The sequence below is a fragment of the Aulonocara sp. 'chitande type north' Nkhata Bay genome, linkage group LG3 (assembly GCF_057382095.1).
Source record: "Aulonocara sp. 'chitande type north' Nkhata Bay isolate Kocher_YH1m ecotype deep benthic linkage group LG3, A_spYH_male_GT1.1, whole genome shotgun sequence".
NCBI lineage: Eukaryota > Metazoa > Chordata > Actinopteri > Cichliformes > Cichlidae > Aulonocara > Aulonocara sp. 'chitande type north' Nkhata Bay.
Genome location: NC_141346.1, coordinates 14230129 through 14245296, shown reverse-complemented (window position 1 = coordinate 14245296; position 15168 = coordinate 14230129). Strand labels below are relative to the sequence as shown.

Genomic DNA, 15168 nt, shown 5'->3' with positions numbered 1-15168 from the left:
TGTTCAGCCTTCTTCTTCTTCATATAACTCATATTAACAACTAACTCATCTTTTTTAGAACTTATGTGTGAGCTGAAGTTGTGCGACTTCTGAAACACACTCGAACACAGACGGATAAAAACCACGTGAACATCATCAGGACCTTTTTATGCAGAAGTGAAGAAGAGCAGCTTTACCTCTCGTCTGTGATCGTTTGTTCTTGTCTGTGATGATTTTTCCATAAGTGACGTCTTCAGTTCTCACTGCTGAGTAAACTGCAGCTGGATCAGTGTCTGCACAGTAAAACACACACAGAGGACGTCACTGCAGACAGAACAGCTGAGAACAGACATGAAACTGCTGCCACTCACAAATCTTTTTATAAAACACTCAGAGTGTTTTCAGTTACTGCTCAGGTTATTTTAGAAATTTAAAATAGTTTAACATGAAGTCAAATGTGAGATAAACACACCTGATAAAGGAGGAACTGAATGATCTGCATTCAGTTCCTCACAAAAGCTGAATGTTGGTTATTTGCACTAACAGGATATTAAAGTCAGCTCACATGTTAGCCAATCAGACTAACAGGCCGTCACTATTAAAATATGAACTTTATCAGAGGTAGGCTCAGAATTTAGATACTGAGACAGAAGGAATGTAAGATGCTGGTGTCATAAATATGAAAGACTAAACGTTAAAAGGAAAACTGTGAATAATACAGCAGGAAATGTGCTTAATTTACACCAATAATAAAATATATTTTCATGTTTAGTAAATATGATAACAGTGTCTGACCTGTGTGAGTTTACAGAAATGCTCTTACAAATAACTCACGTGTTTCTTCCTCTATTTAAAATTCACACCTCTGTGTTGAAGCACACGTAGATGAAGCTTTTTTTCCTCAGAAACAGTCGCAGACTCGTTAGTGTTAACCACAGACGACAAACACACAGAACTTAACATGGTGTGAAAATCTACAGACAGACTGATATATATTTGACTGATACCATCATGCTGTTAAATGTAAAATCATTTACTCATAATCCAAACTGGGTTTATTTTACACATCGTCACAGGCTTCCAGTTTCTTAAATTCAGCTACTTTTGCTTCTATGACATAATTAATCTTAATCTAATTTAATGTTAACCTAATTTAACATTAAATCTTAATTCCGTCCAACTGTGTCTCTGACTCCTCCCACTACAACACTGAACAAACCAAGAGCACCAAATGCTGCAGTTCCTCTAATGTCCACATGAGATTTGTAAAGTCAGTCACTCTCCATAGACACTCATGTGAACATGTTCAACTTTACAGCAGAAATAAAAATTTATACAACCTGCTATTAAAAATATATTTGGTCTCTATAGCTAACCCTCTCCTTCATACGAAGTATGCATGAGTTGAATGCCTTTATAACGCAGCTGTTCAAATGTTAATGAGCCTGAAAGTTTGCATTATTAGGGGCGTGGCCTCTTTGAGAGGTCGATGGACACAGGCTGCTGTAACTGCCAACTGTCTGTTAGGCTTCACCTCAGCCAATTGGACCTCTGGACCATGTTTGTGCTTTGGGGGTATTTTTAATGCAAATGTGTAACCAATACTATGTGGCTTATTGCATAAACAAACATTACCAGTTCTGGTAAGTTTAAATCTAGGATCTTGTTTTTATGTTACAAAGCTCTATTTAGCAGCTATCAGTGCCTTTCTGTTGACTCCTTACAGTCTATGGAAGCAGCTTGATAACCAAGCTATCTGACACTAGCTAATAAATTAGCACTGCACCCTTTCATCAAAGCTAAATCGCTCTTGGCAATAAAGACAAACATGATGTTGGTAAAAATGTTAAGGCTGGAAAAAGCAGTGGAGATTTAAAACAGAGAGATTCAAATCTCCATGTTTGAATGAAGTGAACATACAGTTCACACCTCACCCTGGGCCCCCCAAATTACTTCTGCTTTGTTTGACTGTCTGCTGTTGGTATGTGATACTTTGATATCAGTGTATGTGAATCATCTTCAGCAGCTTTGTCTGAATATGCTGAAATTCCACAGTGATATAATCATAATTAAATCATAACGAAACCAGATATATCAGGAAGCATCAATGTTTAAAACAAATGAGAACAAACCCTCAGAAGCAAGGCGTTTGCCATGGGAATAAGTGCTAAGAAATCAAAAAAAGAAATACAAATCACATTTTTATTTTCTTACTGCAGATTTGCTGCAAAATGCATTTTTTTAATTCCAGTTAAAATGTGTTGTATGTAATTTTTTTGAGTTGTTTAACTCATTTCACTTCTACAAAAGAGGCACATAAAAAACACATAAAAAGCATAATTTTTAAGACATGAAACATTTTTATAGAACCATGAAGCTTTGATTCCTTATTAAAGGACACTTTAAAAAAATCCATGATGCAATTTTTGAGTCCTATGGGTCTATGGGTTTTCTCAGTGAGAAAAAAAAAAGACTTAAGACATTTAAAAATCTGTGGATGTCCTCTGGTCTGAAGTGCTGGGGAGACCAGTTAAAGACCAGCAGCTGGACGTCAATGGTTGGACTGGTGGACTACTTCAGTGAAGAGTAGACGACGTCTGGCTCTGGTTTAAAGTCTGAACACAAACACACACAGTTCAAACAACAGGAAACATGATTACAAGCTTTGTAGTTCAATCCAGACCTCCAATCTCCACCTCTCTGCATCACACACAGTTCAGACTTTACTGGGAACCAGTTCAGATACAAATAAGAGCTTCCATATGAATAACATTGTAGTCCAATTTAGATGTTGGTTGGGGTTGACCTTCTGATATAAGATATTCACAGCAATTGACCTTATTTTTACCAACTCAGAGACCTTGTTGTACGACCTTCTCTACTCCGTTAGTACATTTCCCCCAGAAAAGGCCAAGAAAGTCATTTATATCATTTATGGAGGCTTTTGGCTCTTGTGCAGGTTGTCTTCAGACTGTTGATGGCTTACCTCACTTGTACTGATTCCTAAACAATGAATGCAATAGTAAAGTTGAAAGTTTGCACTTCAATCACATCTTGATTAATTGATTTTAAACCTGCTGTGTTGGTGCACCGATGCAAAATTACAAAATTATATCCAATAAATTTTGAACATCACTGTAAGTTTGGGTATCTTTAATCTGATATTACATAACATGCTGTATTTTACATTTGAGGTGGACATTTTCTGCCAATTTCTAGCTGCATGTTTTTCTTTTCTACTACAGTAGCTTTGTATGATTCACAGTTCAGTATAATCCTTCTTTACATGGGGCCTTTGTGCAGCCTCTGTCTGATGCCAGCTGTGTTCCCTCCTGTCCCTTTAATCAAAACTCTCTTCTGATTGGTTGATTAAACAGCACGTGGGTGGGGCTTGACTGGTTGAGATGGACATATTGATACCCTGCCTCTGTGACATCATTCACACACAACAACAAATAAAAATAGACTGTGGTAGAGTGTTTGGAGCACTCTGCTTTCTGAGCTTTTGGCTCACAGAGATGATGATTATTATTATTATTATTATCATTATTATTATTATTATCATTATCATTATCATTATCATTATTATTATTATTATCATTATTGTGATGATATTTGTTGTATAAAAATGTATTAAAACTTAATAAAAACGTAATATCATAGTTGTTGTTCAGCATTGTTTCAAGACCAACAGGGGTGAATTTAATGAAGCTCACATCTTGCTGCTCATGTTTCTTTAAATGAACTAGACAACTTAACAGGAAATCATTTGTCACGGAGAGCTCACAAGTCTGAGCTCGAAGACTGAGCAATGATGTGGTTAGCTTAGCTTAGCATGATGTGTGGAAACAGGTTGTGCGGTTGGGTTTTCTCTGTTAGAGAGCAGTTGTACCTTGGACTCCTCTTTCTGATGGTTTTGTCTAAAAAAAAATCACTCATTTTTTACAGAGAGCAGCAGGTTTTTGCTTTTTCCTCATTTTAACACCTCTGAATAACAGAAACCGCCGGCTTTTGTGTGAAAAAAGAACCTGGTGTCCACAAAGCTGCCATCTTCTTTCAATACAATCAGACACACTTCATCATGAAGCAAATATGTTGTCCCAACATGAAAACTGTTATTAGACAAAGTAGCACATGCGGCAGTAAGCAGTCTAACCAGAACAACAAAACTCTCTCTGAGACTGGAAACCACCTAAGATCCCAGATAAAGTGTTTCCAGTTAATCTATGTTACATTTTTTCCTGTGTTGCAAGTGTCACTCTGCATTTAACTTTCAGCAACAGGAAGTTGCTGCTGTGGTTTTACACGCATGAGGTAATAAAAATATATTTACAAATATATAGACAAATCATCACATTAAGACCCAGTCTGAAAGAATGAAAGAAAAACACATAGTGATATTTTTCTCTCCACACCTTTGACATTACAATTTCTTGACAACTTGTGTGTCACCAAAACCAAAATCAAACACATCTGAGCAGTTACAGCTTTGACACCTGTTCTCTGGGCCAGTTAAAATACAGACGAGCCACATTTGAATCAAACTATTCAAATGAGCTTTTTTTAAATTCAAAACAACTGGCTGCCATCTCAATGCAGTGCAGGTAATACAAACTGACAACAACCCACCTTCAGGTTTCAGGTCAACATCTCTTCTCACCAGTAGAGCCAGTAACACCAGTAGAACCACAACACAGACTGACCCAACAGAGATTAACACAGGAAGAACAAGAGAGGCTGATGTAGGGATAGAGGTGGATGTAGATACAGGTGTGGGAGTAGATGGAGGTGTGGTTGTAGGTTTCCCTTAAATAAACAACATGTAATCATTAGTTTATTGTGAATGTTGAAAGCTGCAGAAACACAGACAGGTGAGTGTGTCACCTGTGACAGTGATCCAGCTGGATGGAGACTCTCCATGACGCTGATGTCACACTTGTAGAGGCCTTCATCAGACCTGGAAACATGCTGGATGGTCATGTGACCTGTAGGCTGCTTCCTGATGAGGGAGCCATCTTTATAGAAAGCAGCTGGGAGGTTGGAGGGAGTGGTCTTTGTTTTACAGAGCAGAGTGACGTCATCTCCCTCCATCACAGGGAGGACAGGACTCTGCAGGATCACTGATCCACCTCAACACAGAGACAAACTACAGCATTTCATCCATTTACACACAGCTTCATCAACACTAACTCCACACACTCAGCTTACCAGTGACTGTCAGGTTAACCATGTTACTGATGGGACCCTCTCTGGACTCACACCAGTAAACTCCACTGTCATGGGTGAAAACATCGATGTTACATGAAGAACCAGCTGGTTTTCCCCACCCATCTCCACACTGAGTCCTTTGTCCTTTGCTTGTGTTTCTCCTCAGAGTCCATCCAGCAGAGCTGTCGTCCTCCTCACAGCTCAGAGACACAAAGTCTCCTTTAAAGATCTGAGAGCTGCTGGGACTCACAGTCAGACGAGCTGTGAGGGTTACAATGAAAAACTGATGATCACGTCTTTGAGATCTTTACTGAAAGTTTTAATCCAAATGTGTAAAACCTGTCAGAGTTTATCAGGTTTAAACTGTGACAGAAGAAGGTTACTGACCTTGGTTTGTTGTGCAGCTCAGCAGTGAGATCAGAACTAAAGAGAAATGACACTCAGGTTGATTTGAGGTGAATGTAAAGAACAACTTCGTAATATTTGATAATAATGAATTCTAAAATAAAACTGATCACATCATTTCATATTTCATGCTCTAATGTAGTTACTGTTACACAAGGAATCACATACAGTTATGTTGTAATAATATGTAACTGTATGTATTAGTAAATACAAAAGACTAGCACTAAACTGAGGTCCACGTAAGAGTGCACCACTCTGCTCTGTTCACACAAACACCAACATTTTATTTCAGCTTTTCACTCATAAATTCATCAGTAACTCTGTTAAACTTCAGACCTGCAGTTGGTCCTCGTGGTGTTTGAACTTGAATTCAGCCTGATTTGTTTTTCATGTCTTCTCCTCCATCATCAGTTATCAGGAGAGCAGACAGTCAAAGTACAAGAATTCAAACAAACACAGAGATTCTACTTACAGAGCAGACACAGCACAGATGTTTCCTTCATCGTCCTTCTCACTCATTTGAGCTTTTTTTCATTTCTGTCACTGACACCAAGTAAAGCCCGCCCTCTTCCTCTGAGCACGTATTCTTCCTCTATTTGAGAGTTATTGGTGGATTTCTAACCTCTTAATGATTCATGTGATAAATTTATTCCAGAATATGAACTTAGACACTCTGTAGTTCCTCTTTTGTAGCAAAACTAAAATTAAGTTGTTTTTTTTAAGTGTAACACACAGAAATACATAAAACCTTTTGTGCTTTCAAAAGTTTAGAAACCAGCAACGTTGTTTTGACATAATTTGAGGTTAACTGAGATGATTACATGATATTTGAGTTTCTCTGTGATAATCGATAAAGCACATCCTGACATTATGACTTCATTCACAACACATCAATTAAAAATATCATTTAAAACGTCGACTCTACTTCAGTCTGCTGTCAGTGTTGCAGCTTAGTTAATGAAACAAACTACAACCATTATAACCATTTAGTGGACGTCCCCCTGAGGCAGCATGGTGATGCTGTTGTCTGACTGGAAGAAGGTGCTGGGTTTGAATCCAGCCTCCATCTTTCTGTGTGAGCCAATCACATTCTCTCACAGTTTCTCCTCTCAGCACCTTTGCTGTGAGCCAATCGGTGAAAGGATAGAACTGTGACGCCTTTGTGCTAAAAGCAAAGCCGCCATCTTCTCTCAGTGCAGACTGACACACTAACCACAAGCAAGAAAGCCGACATGTTCTCATCAGTGTTGTCAGGCTCATACCATAACACCTTTACTGATAAAGCACTTTAACATAAACCAGGGTTCACAAATGTATGTTGTTCATATATAAATAACATAAACAGAAAATAAAATCATATAAAATAGAGTCACCCTCTTAAAAGAGTGCCAAAGGCATCAGCACATAAACGTGCTTTAAGAAGCGTTTTAAATTCAGAAAGCAATGAGGCCAACATGGCTAACATGGAAGGATCATTGCACAACTTCGGAGCAGCTACAGCAAAAACGTGGTCACCTCTAAATTTGTGCTTAGTTTTTGGCACCATAGGCAGAGTTTCAGGCTGAGAGCAGCCAACAACAGGAAGTTTCTGCTGCGGTTTTACTGAATTCTGTTTGCAGAAATTAAAATAAAAGGTTTTAAAATTGTGTTAAAGAACAGTTTGAGAGGCTGAAAACACTGTTTGGTCTGTTCAGCCTTCTTTATACGACGCATTAACAACAAATTCATCCTTTTAGTTGTGCAACCTTTAAGGCACAAATAAAAGAGAAAGAGCTGCTCCAGTGTTACAGATCACATGACCATCCTCGGGATGCTTTAATCCAGAAGTGAAGAAGAGCAGCTTTACCTCTTATCTGTGATCGTTTGTTCTTGTCTGTGATGATTTTTCCATAAGTGACGTCTTCAGTTCTCACTGCTGAGTAAACTGCAGCTGGATCAGTGTCTGCACAGTAAAACACACAGAGGACGTCACTGCAGACAGAACAGCTGATAACAGACCTGAAACTGCTGCCACTCACAAATCTTTATATGAAACACTCCGAGTGTTTTCACTTACTGCTCAGGTTATTCTAACTTCATGTTAAAATAGTTTAACATGAAGTCAAATGTGAGATAAAGGAGAAACTGAATGGTTAACATTCAGTTCCTCAGAGCAGCTGAATGAAGCTGTGAGGAACCGAATGTTAGTTAATTGCACAGAATATTAAAGAAGTGAGTTATTAAGTATATTTTCATATTTAGTAAATATAGCAGTCTTTGATCTGTCAGAGTTTAAAGAAATGCTCTTAATGATAATAACAGATTGCATGTATATAGCGCTTTCTAGGCACCCAAAGCGCTTTACAATTCGTTCACTCTAACATTCACACACTGGTGAAGGCAAGTTACTGTGGTAGTCACAGCTGGAGCAGACTGACAGAAGCGAGGCTGCCATATCGCACCATCGGCCCCTCTGGCCAACACCAGTAGGGTGCTGCAGCCACTGAAGGAGCTGCTCAGGGATGACAGCTTAGCCACCATTCTCCCTCACTCACCACACTGGAAGTCTACCACCAGCTCCTTGGTTTTATTAGTGTTGATCTGGAGGTAGTTCCGCTGGCACCAGTCCACAAAGTCTCTGTACTCCTTGTCGTCCCCATCAGTGACGAGGCCGACTATTGCAGAGTCATCAGAGAACTTCTGCAGGAAGCACTGGGTGGAGTTGTGGGAGAAGTCTGCAGTGTAGATGGTGAAGAAGAACGGAGCCAGAACCGTTCCCTGTGGGGCCCCCGTACTGCAGACGACCCTGTCTGACACACAGCCCTGAGTCCTCACATACTGTGGTTGGTCGGTGAGGTAGTCCAGAATCCAGGTAGTGCGCTGATGGTCCACTCCTGCTTGTCCTTCAGGACTGTGGGAAGAATGGTGTTGAAGGCACTGGAGAAATCAAAGACCATGATTCTCACAGTGCTCCCAGTGGTCTCCAAGTGAGAGAGGGAACCATGTAGGAGGTGAATGACGGCATCATCCAGTCCAGTGCCAAGTGAAGCCGTCTTCCTCTGAGCACCAGCTTTTCTATTGGTTCAAACACAGAGGTGGAGGGCTACGTTTTTTCTTTGTGAAAAGACAACTTAAAAAAAACATTCAAACATGAAGCTTTTTTTTTATAGACAGTGGCAGAGAAAAGGACATTAAAGAAACTGATGGACATTATGAACAATGCCAGGCATCCTCTGCACACGGCCATTAACAACCAGAAGAGTCTGTTCAGTGACAGGTTGCTTCTCCCCAAGACAAGAACTAACAGACTTAAAAACTCCTTTGTCCCACACGCCATCAGACTGTTTAACTCCTCTCTGGAGGGGAGAGGGAGGGGAACAACTAAGCTGTAGTGCCTCTTCACCTCACTGTGCAATACCTTGTACAATACTTTTTGTAAATAGTCAACAGTGCAATAGACTCAATACTTGAAATGTGCAATTCACTTGTATTTTTATTTTTATTCCTATTTATTCTATTTATTTATTATTTATTTATTATATCTATTTATTTATTTCTATATCCCCTTTGTATATTTTATTTATATTTGTCTCTGTATTTATATATGTGTGTGTATGTGTGTGTGTGTGTGTATATATATATATATATATATATATATATATATATATATATATATATATATATATATATATATATATATATATATAATATTCTGTAACTCTGTAACTTCTGTCGGTGCTGTGCTTTTTTTGGAAATCGAATTTCCCAGAGGAACCCACCCGAGGGATTAATAAAGTTCTATCTAATCTTATCGTTTATCTAGAAAAGCTAAAAAATGTATCATTGAGTAGTTTTTCAACATAATTTGAGTTTTTGTGGTAAATTTTTATATGTACTTATATGCCACAATTTTACTCTCTTAAGTGCTTTCTGTCTAACATTCAAACTGATGGATGCATCAGACAAAAAGTTTTTATGGTAAATGGCCTGTATTTATATAGCGCTTTACTAGTCCCTAAGGACCCCAAAGCGCTTTACATATCCAGTCATCCACCCATTCACACACACATTCACACACTGGTGATGGCAAGCTACATGTTGTCCAAGGATATTTGGCATGCAGACTGGAGCATCAAGGGATCAGTTCACAAGCTTTATAATTAGTGGGTGATCTGCTCTACCTCCTGAGATGAAGCCACTCCAGGAATGCCAACAATTATCCATCTGTTTAATGGAGACATCAATTGCCCCCTTGTGTCAACATCTTGTAGTTTGGTTAATGAATAAATGTATTTGCTCCCACATGGTTTATTTATGGCCACTAGAGGGAGATGTTGGACTTTAAAGACTAACATGGATATAAACAGATCATCAACATGTCGTTAATATTTTGTCAATAATAAAATGACAGTAATGTGATTACAGTAACAGTAATGTGATTACACTCACCAGTGTTAGTAATGAACAAAATCACATTAAAAAAAATTAACCACCATCTGGACACTTATTTATTTGATGGACTTTATTGTTACCAAACAGAACTGTTCTGGACTCACACGTCCAAGTTAATAGCACCAACATGTACAGATAAAGAGCAACAAATCAGAAGTTCATCTACTGCACTGATTCTTTTATGTGCAGCAGGTTTTAAGCATGACAGAGATTCTCTGCTTTGTTAAGCCGCACACTAGACAACACTATATACCACTAAACAAAGCTCCAACTGTGGGTCTTAATGTTATGGACATGTGCATATGTTATTTGGAGAATGTATAAATATTGTTGTACTTGATTCTAATCTGCTGTCAAGTCTCATATGCACAAAAAATGCAGTTACCAGAACACAGAACAAACACCAGGTAAAGCTGTTCAATCAATAAAACTAATTTCACCTGAGACAGACTGAAGTGATTTACACATCTCTGTTATCAGGCTGTGGGACATAAAGTTTAATGTTTAAAGGGGTCCAGTGTAAAGATCCACAGCTCTAATGTGCAGCCGTCACCTTAGAAATAAACAGCAGCACCGAGAGTGTGCTAAGTGGTTAAAATATTTCTCATCACCATCTGATAACAACTGTTGTTGTGTGGAGGAAGGGTCACATGACTTGCAAAACACTCCTTTTAATGTGAATGCAGGCAGGAGTGTGAGCAGAAAGCCCAGCTGAACAGACATCGATAACCACATTTCTGAAACCAGTTATCTGCAGCCAGCTAATGATTGACTGTGTGTTGAACTACACCCACAGTGTACACTGCAGGTTTCTCTAAGTTTCATCTCTGTGAGACTTGAATGTGTTTTAATATGAGTTATATAGGAATATATAAAGGAACTCACAAACTGAATATTTTGTGTTCCCAAGTTACTTTTTTTTTATCAACAGAAAAAAAAATGTTTGAAAATACAAATCCTGTAATTTCCAAATACAGGACATAAATAGGAAAACCTATGCTACAGAAAAGTACAATAAGATGAGCAGCTGGAAGCCAAAAAAAATTCCCATCAACAAATCGCATGAAAACTGTGAAGATGAACAAACACTGTAGTTCACAGAGTCTCTGACAGACAGCACAGAGACACACTGACACAGTCTGAACAGGTTTGATGATAATCAGGGAAATTTAACGTCAAACCAACTCTGGACATGTTTGATGTCTGTCTGCTGGATGATCAGAACATCTGTCTGTATCTGAATGTTCAGTGACAACACTGAGAGTCTGAACAGCAGCAGGAGAAAAACTCTGAGACATTTCAAACAGGCTGCAATTCAACAGGAGGCTGGTCTGAATCCTGATTCTGCTTCTTTTTATGTTTTCTGTAGATCAGAAAAACAACAAAATCAGTAACAAGAAGCACAGCAAAAATTGACAGACCAACAATTAGTACTAGAGATCCATTCTCTGTGTGTCCTCCGTGGTGAGCCGTGGTGGGTTTTTGATCTAAAAGACAAAACAACACAGAGCAGAGAGGTTAAAGGTTGGAGACTAGGAGATGGTGAACTACAGAGACCACAGAGCTTTATTTATTTGTAAAACAAACTTCCTGAAATTCTTAGGTTTTAATATCAACACTTTTGACTACTGCAAGTCATTATTATCAGGATTATTAAATCTTATGATTTAATAAAGAAATTTGCAGACTTGCACAGAGATGGTAAAATTATGATGACGGACAATGGAGATGAAGACAACAGACGACGAGGACAGAGAGGAACAGGGGTTTACACCAAGGAGGCAGTCAGAGGGAACTCGGGACAACTGGAGACATTTAAGGATGCAGGGACTGACAGAGACAGGGAAGACGTCTCATTGGGACGAGTAAAGTTTACCTTGACTGGATGGGCAGCTCTCTGGGTGCTCAGCAACCCCAAATCTAATCTAATCTAATCTAATCTAATCTAATCTAAGATGTGATATTGATGAGCCCGTTAACTTTCCAGGCTTCAAACAGGTTAAACTTTATTGATATAGCAGCTCTTCTCCCATCTTACTGGCATAAACATTTAAAGCACTCACAGCTGATCTGTCTACAGCAGGGGTTTTAGTTTCAGTCTTCATTGTGTGTTTAACCTCTTCATATTTTTCTGATATTGTAATTTTATCTTCCTTTGTAACATCTGCCGCCATGGCTGTGGTTGGTCAGATGTTGCCATCAACGGGGAAAATCCAGGATTAACTTAGCGAGTTGCTAATCAGGTTCGTGTGATTGTTTTTCTCCTGACTGATGATGTTAGTGTGAATCCAGATAACAGAAAGATCCTTTAGCCCTACAGAGACAGAAAAACGCCACATTAAACCTCCCCGAGTGGGTTTAGGACCAACAGTGAAACATGACAGACTGCTGTGGTTGACCTCTGACCTCTAACTGATCCTGTTTGATCTGTGAAAGGATGAGCTCAGATGAAATCAGGTGTGTGAGGCAGAGAAATAAGAACAAGGACTTTGGCTACGTCCACACTAATGCATTTTCGTTTGAAAACACCGTTTTCTCTCTGTTTTGGCTCTCGAAAACGCATACATTTGAAAACGGTGCTTTCACATCGCAGTGTGCACAGCTAAAATGGAGACTTTTTGAAAACAATGACACATTTTAGTCATGTGATGCAGTCAAGTGACCTATTAAACTTAGAGAGCAGAGGGCATCATACAGCAGTTGTTTTGTTTGCTCTCAATTTTGACAGCCCTATCAGTTTGTGCATGCTTCAGATAGATTTTCTTCCAATTCTCTAATTCTCACTCGCTTTTGCCACTTTGTACTGTTGTGTTACTCGCAGCAACAACTCCATCTCATTGTTAGTCCATTTAAAAACCTCGGTGCTTTTCCTCAACATTTTCCCGCAACGTTTCAAAGAGCCGAGGCAGCTGAGGCAGGCCTTGCATTTCATACTTGTGCTCAATGTGGATGCACAACTCTGTTAAAATGAAACCGATGGTGGAGACGCCGAGGATTTTCAGACGAAAACGCTGTTTTCAGATCTCTCCGGGGTAGTGTGGACGTAGCCTTAGTTTAGGTGTGGTTTCTATTAAGGAAGGGTCTTAAGTAAGCATGCAAATTGTGACTATTTTTTAACATTTGACACATTTATAATTCTGTGTATTGCTTTTGTCCTTCAGCTCCGGGACTGTTCATTGTTTTGGGATGTTTATCTTCCTGACCGGGTTGGAAGGATGGACAAATTTTATTGCTCTGAGTCATTTTGTAGGCCACACTTAAGTTATAGTATGTTAATTCCCAGATTGAATAGAATTTTTTTATAATTTTGTCACAGATCGTAAAACAACCTGTAGCTGTGATCCATGCAGAGAAGGGCGAGGACCATGGTTGGTTGGTTCAAGGATCTGCTTCCTTTGGTCGGCTGTCAGTCTGAGAACTGCCTTGTTTTAAACGTAGGTCAGGTTTTATAGAGGTCCGACTGTCTGACTTATCTGAACATGTAGAGAGCGTCGCTGCAGCTTCCTGTTTGGCCCCTGATGAAAACACCAGAACAAACGTGCTTATCACAGGAAAAAAAATCTGTACGAGAGCTTTTCCTCTTTGATAAAGTTTTTGTGAGAGCTGGACCGGAGGGGTTTGAGGTTTACAATCAAGAATCAAAAGTATGTTCATTGAAATAAAAGGAGAATAAAAGCAGTGTGACCGTTGTCTGTTAACTCCCAGTTCTCATCAATGGGACCAATGACAGGAAGGTAAAAAGATAAGATTACAGCCAAACATCCAAGTGCTTGATGATAGTTTGGAAAACTTATGAACAATGTGAGTCCTGAGCCTCTCCTCCTGTCTTTATATTTTGTGGAAAATGAGAAATAAAAGCAGTGACGGAAACGTGTCCAAACATTAATGAAAAAGCATAAAAGGCAAAACCAGAGTCAGGTTAAGAGTCCATATTTGGTGTGCCCACCTTTGTTCTACAGCACAACCTGAACTCTCTTAATCAGATCTCTTGTCATTTCTTTAAGTCGTCTTTAGGAATAGTTCTCCAGGTGTTTTGAGTGCTTTTTGCTTTTTGTTCTGTTCTCTGTGAAGATGATCCCACACTGCTTCAATAAAGCTGAGGTCCGCGTTCCGGGGAGGCCAGTCCATGACCGATAGTGTCCAGGTATTTTACTGCATTGTTAGTATGTTTAGGTTCATTGTCATGCTGAAAAATAAAGCTGTTTCTTAGCAGAAGGTATTACATGGTGGCTCAAACAACGCCCGTATGTTTATTCATTTATAATTCTATCAATTTTAACACGGCCTCCAACCCCTCTGGCTAAAATGCAACCATGCAAACCATGACGGAGCCTCTACCATGTTTTACTTGTGTAGTTTGGCGTGCCTCAGCCTTTTCCTTGACAACTTCTTGGCAGACATTTTTCTACTGAGACCATTTCTGATGAGGCTTCAGTATACAGTCAGGTCCTGTGTCAGCTGTTTGCTGGATCTTTGCCTACTTCCTTATAACGTGACTTTCAGACACTCCTCAGCACTGGTTCATTGCTTGTGTTCGGAGCTGTTTTTATGCTTTAATGATTCATGGGACTGGATTCTAGGATTTAAGGACTAGACAGGAAATGAAACAAAAAGCAGCCAATGTAAAAAAAATAAAACAAATCAAATAACACTACTGCTCAGAATAAAGGCAAGAAAGAAATTTACAAGAAAGCCTCCAAAGAGATTTCAGGCTTTGCTGAAGAATAAAATACTGACATTGTAGCTTGTTATAACTGTACAAACTCTCTTTTTGCCGTACAAGCTGTATTCCCACATGTTTCAATGAATCAGTGCACCTTTTTTCCATTTTCCTAATGAAATATAAAAACATGAGGGGAGGTTTGAGACTTTGGGGCATCTCTGTAATTACACAGAATGTTCTCCGGCCCATTTTCTTTTTCTCACTTCCTTTTCCATTCTTTATTAAGCCCTCATCCCAACTTTTGTTTTAGATGTGTGGCTGCCATCAAACTTAAAATTAAGTTTGTGCATTTTATGTTCAATATAGGTATTTGTTGTGCCTGGAAATGAACAAATAAATGAATGAATGAATGAATGAATGAAGTAATACGTTTCCTAAAATGATACTGTTCTCAGTTTGTACGTTTGATATTGTCAAGTCCG

General features: G+C 39.0%; 1 protein-coding gene across 1 annotated transcript; it reads right to left on the bottom strand.

Moving 5' to 3' along the window:
* Window positions 1-4692: 4692 nt before the first annotated feature.
* On the bottom strand, window positions 4693-6173 carry LOC147334078 (Fc receptor-like B). Its single transcript, XM_086285867.1, has 5 exons — window positions 6065-6173; window positions 5575-5610; window positions 5188-5448; window positions 4864-5108; window positions 4693-4785 (listed from the first exon to the last, which is right to left on the bottom strand). Exons 1-5 carry the CDS (start codon window positions 6093-6095, stop codon window positions 4693-4695), a joined length of 666 nt encoding a protein of 221 aa, XP_086141993.1. The 5' UTR covers window positions 6096-6173.
* Window positions 6174-15168: the final 8995 nt, after the last annotated feature.